Consider the following 7,366-nt stretch of genomic DNA (forward strand, 5'->3'; position numbering starts at 1 on the left):
GTCAAACCTTGAGGTCTCGGAGCATGTTTGTTGCGTCGCTATTGTTGTGTGGCAAGTCGAAAAAGAAGCCGCTACCCGGATAACTGGGGACTGGCGGTAGAAGATAACAGCTGTGGGTAACCCACCTATGAGCACGTCTCCTGTCTGTAGCGAATGTTCCACCGCTCTGCGTGCTGGACCCTCTAGTCTGGGAGGCATCAGCCCACTCGAAGGCTGACGTGATGTATCTGGTGCGCGCGTTGTTCGATGTAGAGCATTCTGGAAGATCGTACGATGGGCTCTGGGAGGACCCGAAGAATTCCTTGCTCTCACTCTGTCCCTCGATGAATTCGCTGTAGCAATCAGAGGCGAGTTGTCTGACGATCACACCACTGTTAGTGTCGGAAAGTAGCCCGGCTGAACCCAATGAAGATGGTCTCCTCACGCTCCCGACAAAGCGGTTGATTGCGGATATAGCGAGTGTTTTGGAGAGGCAGTTGATTGATACCTATATAGTTTGGGGACCTCACAGCCCTTGTTCGCTCCTACGCGGAGCTGGCGGATTCGGATCGAGCCTGAGTGCCGATAATAGAGCGTCGGTCCAGGTTCCCTTACCCAAGATAATAGTGAACACAGATGGATCAGCGAGAACAGCCGCGTGGTGAGTGACGGTGAAATCGTTGGAAGGGAAACTTGTCTGCATGCTTCGGATCTGACCACTTGGGTTTGATCCACCTCTAACTGTCTCTGCATCTCCACAGGATGCCGATATTTCGCGTAGCTCACGTTCTCGGTTCGAATAATATCCTGAGTCAGTTGGCTAGTTGTGAGAGCTGAAGCATGTCTCTGTAGCGGCTGAATGGTCGAGAGGCGAACCTATGCAATGCCAAGTGCTAATGGATCTCATGCATGTCCAATGGGAGGGTCGTACGAGATCATCAGCCATCCACGACCAGAACGTGCGCAGGTCTGTCACTCTCCGCAGGCCACATTCTGCAGCTTCTGTGTTGCATGATGCCCAGTACCTTACCACGGCGGCAGTCGTTCTTATACAGAGCGTGGTGACGACTTCTCCGGTCAATCATGGGATTCTGAAGTCTTCAGGCAGGAATTTCCCAGGATGTGACTCGACTGATTCCACAGACTATCTTGAACGGCGTACCTCAACTGTTGCTCTCTCGTTTGGTGTACCAGTGTGCCCCGCGAATCGTATATCAACAAGGTTAGAATAATGAACTGAAGCATAGAGATTCGTTGCCTGATTGTCGGACAACATCCAGTCACTGGATGTTGTCAACATATAGATTATATATGGATAGCAGTGGATAACAACAGCGTCAGAACTTGTCCACTGGATTCCAGTGGACAAGTTCTAACGCTCGCACTGATGGCACTCACGAATATCAGGTAGGAGACAATCTCGAAGAACATTATCTTCAAGTTGATGTACTCCGCACTCTTCGGATTGAGAATTCTTTTCCTATTTATTTGATCGTAGCATTTCCACCAAATTGGATCAGCTAGAAACGACTGTGACTGCTGTTCGTCCTCGAGCACCTAGAGAGGGCGCCTCGAGTGAAAAGGACAGCAGTTCCTGTCACAGGAGACCGGAGTAGAGTCGCGTGTATCAGTGCCAGTCGATGAGGATTGGTGATTTCTGAATGTTTGACCTGCCTGTGACTCACTTCGTAAAGATCCCTCAGGGCATGTTCGTTGTGAGTGGAGGGAGTTGTAGGAGGCATTTCCAGTCTGTCACCAAAATACGGGTCTACCAGAGCGATGTATGAACAGCTGAGTAAACAGACCACGTAGGAAAATATGCACATGGTCAACTACATGTGTTTGTGACAATGGGAAATTTCGAGAAATTCTCATTGGTTTCTGTACATTTCTACCCCAATTCGTGTGTAAACTTCTACAACTAATGAGAAAGCTCCTCATTGCTCAGCTGAGGAAACCAAGCAGACATTTCGACACTGGTGTAGACTGTCTCACATTCATGCATATTTACGGTCGTACGATACCCTGCTAAGCAATTCTGGAATCGATCCTGAGTTTCGAAATGGGTTTATCGAACGACTTCTCTATTTCATATGTCTGCACCGAACACTACTGGTGTTGTTACTGTTATCAGGGAAGTTGTTGAATTAGAATTGGGAGCTTTTCAGTAGGGACGGGTTTTGCAATCCGTCACGCGCCACGAAATTTCGCCATGGTGATCCGCGCGCCCGTGTGATCTGCGCAAGATTCGTTTATACAACTCGTCAACTGTTTCACAACGATGGAAAGGTCGATAGCAATCTGCATCATGGCAGTGGTCCTCAAGATAGAGACCTACATGATCTGTCGGGCATCTCGTTCGATCATCGTGCGAAATTGGATCAGTGTTGCCTCACGGAGCAATAGATGTGTATTCTTGTTGGTCCTATAGAGAAATTTAGATAATAAGGTTCGGGTTAGGGACCGAGTGACTAGTACATTGATCATGACAGCGACAACAGTACCCGTCTCTGCCAGGGGATACTACGCACCTAGCAGGCATCATCAGGCGCCTTCCTATCCACGCCATTACAACGCTATGGGACCAGCTGCTGCAGGTAGCAATACTTGGCTCAGCGACTTAACCGTACTGAAATCAGCTTACCTCTCCCAAACAGAGGCTCAGAAACCTCAGCGGACCCAGACGAAGCGGGCGATAGGGCACTACATTTTGGGGAAAACGATCGGTGAAGGTGAAGTGGCATCACTTCTACTGCACCAGAACAGGAAGTGTGTTCAGGAACTTTCGGGAAAGTGAAATTGGGAACGCACATTCTCACTGGGGAAAAGGTGATTTAATTTATCACTCTGCTTTTGGAGGCTTTTGGTTTTCAGGTTGCTATCAAGATTCTAGAGAAGGAAAAGATCATTGATATCAGCGATGTTGAACGGGTCTCTCGGGAAATCAAAATACTCAAGGTGAGCTCCCTCTGATTTAGTGATTTTGTGATGGGCGTATTTTTCAGCTCATACGGCATCCACACATAGTGCAGCTGTATGAAATCATCGAGACCCATCGGCAGCTTTATCTCATCATGGAGTATGCGCCAGGTAAGGTGACTCGGTGAGAAGGGGGAACGACTGCTGTGGGTCAGGTGGGGAGTTGTTCGATTATATAGTGGACAATCAGAGGGTTAACGAGGATGAGGCCTGCAAGTTCTTCAGACAGATCATATGTGGTGTGGAGAAGATCCATGAACTTGGGGTTGTCCATCGGTAGTGGCTTACTGGTAGTGGCTGAAGACGGTGTTCGGGTAGGGACCTTAAGCCCGAGAATTTGCTGTTGGACGAGGAGAAGAACATCAAAATAGTTGACTTTGGTTTATCCAATACGTTTGATAGCGGTCAGTTGCTGAAGACCGCATGTGGATCGCCCTGCTATGCAGCGCCAGAAATGATCGCAGGGAAAAACTACGTAATGATAACCACCAACAGCTGTTGTTCGTCGAAATGATTTTTCGCTTTTTGTAGATACCACACCTTTGTGACATCTGGAGTTGTGGTGTGATACTGTTCGCGTTGGTCTGTGGGTACTTACCCTTCGAGGATCAGAATACTGGTAGCCGTGTCACCATCCTTCCGATCTAGGATGGTCCTGTCTCCATCAGCCCAACTCTATAAGAAGATCATGTCTGGCCACTATCAGACCCCTGGTTATATCACATCTAATGTTAAGAGTTTAATAAGGGTACCGGCGGAAACGTGGGAGTTGTTGAATTGAATTGTCAGGGGCTGCTCGTGACGAATCCAGACAAGAGGATGACCGTGAGTGATATCAGGAGGCATCCATGGTTTCTCGGTGAAGCTGTTCGCACTTCCCTTTCGAGGGAGCTCAACTTTGGTGCTGGCAGTAGGGGTAGCGGCGTCGTTGGAGCGATGGTATGTCCCTTCGTGGCAGGCAGCAAGGGTTGTGAGGTCTCTAGCTGCGACCGGTGTAAAACGTGGGCCTTTGGTGGGGCCGACCCCACGGACCCGACCTCTGAGTTTGGGGTAGGCCCTTTAGGGCTGTTCGTTGGCTCTGATGGTGTTGTGATAAGGTTGACGAGGACGTGCTGAATGAGGTGGTCAAGATTGGGGACTTCTCTAAGGAGTATGCTGTCAAGTGCTTGAAGATTAATAAGCACAATCACGTCACCACATCGTGGGGCCAGAAAACGGAGGAGGGGGTCATCGGTGATTCTGTTTAGGTACTACTTGCTGCTCGAAAAGAAGGCGAGGCATGCTATGGAGCTGAGGAAAGCTGGACGTAGGTGGATCGCTGATTGCAGCAGGGGGCATGCCTTTTCCCAGTTCCTGCCCCTGCAGACACTCGATCAACCTCGACTATCTTGCCCGGGGAGAAGGTGAGTTGCCTGGGAGGTGGCGTAAGGCTCAGCGGCCTGTGCTTAGGGAAGCGATAGGAAGAAGACTGATGCTGAGTTGTTTGAGAAGTTCGAGAGGATAACGGAGAAGCGAGCAGGGAAGGGCGATGTGGAAGTCTCGAGTGATAGGAAAAGTAGGGGGGTCTTAGTCTTCGATTGGCAACTCATTTTCAGGTCCACGGATTCGCTCTCAAGAAGGGGAGAGGTGAGTTCTACCACAGTTTCCTTGCTCGAGGGCGTCGGTTTTGCTCAGGGAATCACCACTCCCGATGGCAAACGCTGGAGAGGTCCATCCTAAGGCTGATGCACCGTCAGAAGCACCATCGTCGGCGCCTCGAACTGATCTGGACGTCGATGCGCTCAGCAGCTGTACCTCCCCTGGCCAGCATAAGCCTCGCTATTACAATACTCAGCGGCAAGGGGCCTCGGGAAGAACGCGGAGGAAGGTAGTGGGGTGGTTGGGGGCTAGAGGGCTCGTGGAGGGCCTCGTTGTAGGTGCCGGCGATCCCGTTGGGCCGAGTGAATGTGAACGATGGTTTTGGCAACTCGCCGGCTTCTGTACGAGGGCATATCCCTAGAGGGTAGGTGGTGAGCCTGAGGCTTTGTCTGTGTAGTGGACTGCTCAGAGCTCCTCCACCACAAGTTGCTCGACTGCCACTGCGGAACAATGCGATAACACCGAGGTGAGTATGCGTGCTGGAGGTGCGACTGATTTAATGGTAGCAGATCGTATGATACTGAGAGCCCTCAACGTTACATGTATGCCCAGACAGTGATACCCCCGCTCTCGGCGAGGTCACGGGCTCGGAAGGTGCTGACTGTGGGTCGAGCATGGTGATCATGAGGGCTTCTTTCAGCCGACTTATGATGTGCCCACTGCAGTTCAGTCAGCTAGGGTCTCGAAGGCCCCACCATACTGCCCGCCCTCGGTAGTCGACAGGTGAGCACCTGTTTTCTCCCGATAGTCGGAAGTAATCGTTCAGGCTGTACCAGAGGGCAGCAGTTGCGCCTTCTAGTGGAGGAGTCGGGAAGGCCGGCGTGAATGTCGTTCGGGCCGCTGCTGATGCTGTGGGTCTTGGCCCCTCGGTAGGCTCACATGTGGTGATCCTAGGTCACCCATAGGACAGCTACTCCTGGTTTTAACAGCGCTAGGAGTCCAGTGGTAGCTCAGAAGCCTCAGCAGCAGGCCAACGGTCCATTGGTGGGTTTTGTATTGCATGGTGGTGGTCATTGCAGGGAGCAGGTCCCGAAGGCCCCTGCTACGGCTCGGCCCACGTACCACACGCGCCCGCCGAACAGTGGGGGGATGCGCTCAAAGAGGTAGTAGGAGCTTATGATAGGTGAATCCGATTCGCGGTGGATGCCAGGTTGGTCCAGGGAGGAGGCCCGAGTGGAGCAGCTCATCGACCTCAGCCTCCACTGTTTTCCTCCCGTACGGCTCGCACGGCAGCTAGCCCTAGGGTCGGTGGAGAGAGCATGGTTTACGTGTCGCTCTACATGTCTGTAAAGGTGTCCGGTCGGCGATCCTCTCATAGCGGCAACCCGCCCTCTACAACTTCCAGTTTCATCTCGGGTACAATGCCGTGTGCTCAGCCACCTATTATTACAGTCACTACGACTAAGGACCCTCGGTAGGGTTGTTGTTCAGTGAAGAGGAAATGATGATGCTCCATAGGGCTGTACTACATGATACGTATAGAGTGTTGGCGGCGCTGGGCATTCAATCGACGCGGACGCAGCCGTTCAATATCAGCTGCAATAGGAGCGGCCTCCAGTAGGGGTTTGTGGGGCCTTCAGCATGACTTGATCTGAGCTGGCAGGTTTGATTTGGAGATCACTCAGCTCGACGAGGTCCAGCCGGTGTACATCGTGAGGTTCAGAAAGACCGTTGGTGGGTGGTCACGGCTCCTTTGTGATGGTGATGTTGGTTCAGGTGATCATAATCAATTTCGTGAGGTCACCAGACGGCTGATTCAAATGCTCAAGTTGTGACAGACTCGTATCGATCGTCTTCACAGTATGAACGACTGCCCAGATTCTTGCAATTATCATTCATTGCTGTTGTCGACATTCTCTGGTACGGTTGACATTCATAAGTGAAGCATTTGAAGGGCATGCATGATTTCATTCCGTCCATCAGCACTATCGTCATCATTTTGGTACATAAATTAGTCTACTGTGCATGGGGACATGAGTAGCAAAGCCCTCTTGTGTTGAGTTGTCGTCGAGGGATGGTATGGTCGTGAGCTGTTCTTGGGGTGGTCGTATAAGTCTTCCACCGGCCAGCCTTATAACGGAAAAGATCAGTACAATTGGTGGCGAATAGGAGGTCGCGGTGATGAGAATGACGAGTATCATCGCTATCTTCGGGCTCCCGCAGGGGTTTTCATGTCAGAGCCTAGGGGCATGATGAGCGGGCGTCGAATAGGGACTTTGCCGGGCTTTGATGACCCTAGTGTCCGAGGTTACTTCTGCGTTTCACGGATGGGGGACTTCAGATGTGCTCTCGCTCCAGCATCAGTGTTCACCACTCTGAATCAAATGCTCGATGAAGGGGAAGTTGAGCAAGAAAAGGGTGCAGCTCGCGATTAAGCTCGTTGCTGGTGCTGGTTGCTCATCGGCGAGTAACTTCAGAGAGCCCAGTCGTGCGTTTCCAGGCTTGTTACACTGCGCAGGAATAATGGACCGCCTGATACAAGTACGGTCAACACTCGAGACCCAGGCCGATTTTGTGGCGATATATTTGTCGGGGCAGAGAGAACAGTAGGAGGTTTTCCCTTATCTAGGCTGCGATTAATGCGACGGTGTCAGAACGTCACTAGAATCCCATATCAACGGCGCAGTATCGCAAGCGCCCTTCGGGAAGTCAATCCTGGTGAAATACGCGTTGATCTTGGTCCTCCAATAATACAAGTCCAAGTCCGCATTCACAGTGGCTGCCGATGGCAACCAACAGTTGAATTACGCTTGGTACGGAGTTTATCCAG

The 7,366-nt window shown here is 51.3% G+C and overlaps 1 protein-coding gene across 1 annotated transcript; it reads left to right on the forward strand.

Moving 5' to 3' along the window:
• Window positions 1-2,557: 2,557 nt before the first annotated feature.
• Pmar_PMAR022742 (5-amp-activated protein kinase, putative) lies at window positions 2,558-6,371 on the forward strand (the record flags this gene model as incomplete). The annotated part of the gene is made up of 26 exons (XM_002767193.1): window positions 2,558-2,711; window positions 2,759-2,808; window positions 2,854-2,937; window positions 2,985-3,069; window positions 3,114-3,234; window positions 3,277-3,433; window positions 3,490-3,577; window positions 3,627-3,706; window positions 3,748-3,868; window positions 3,917-4,008; window positions 4,056-4,159; window positions 4,206-4,264; window positions 4,309-4,361; window positions 4,408-4,513; window positions 4,554-4,584; window positions 4,633-4,825; window positions 4,875-4,960; window positions 5,006-5,062; window positions 5,106-5,190; window positions 5,237-5,319; window positions 5,363-5,465; window positions 5,491-5,580; window positions 5,616-5,699; window positions 5,973-6,010; window positions 6,200-6,270; window positions 6,313-6,371. 26 exons carry the CDS (start codon window positions 2,558-2,560, stop codon window positions 6,369-6,371), a joined length of 2,334 nt encoding a protein of 777 aa, XP_002767239.1.
• Between the last annotated feature and the right edge of the window lie 995 nt (window positions 6,372-7,366).

The sequence above is a fragment of the Perkinsus marinus genome, assembly GCF_000006405.1.
Source record: "Perkinsus marinus ATCC 50983 genomic scaffold scf_1104296970874, whole genome shotgun sequence".
Classification (NCBI taxonomy): domain Eukaryota; phylum Perkinsozoa; order Perkinsida; family Perkinsidae; genus Perkinsus; species Perkinsus marinus.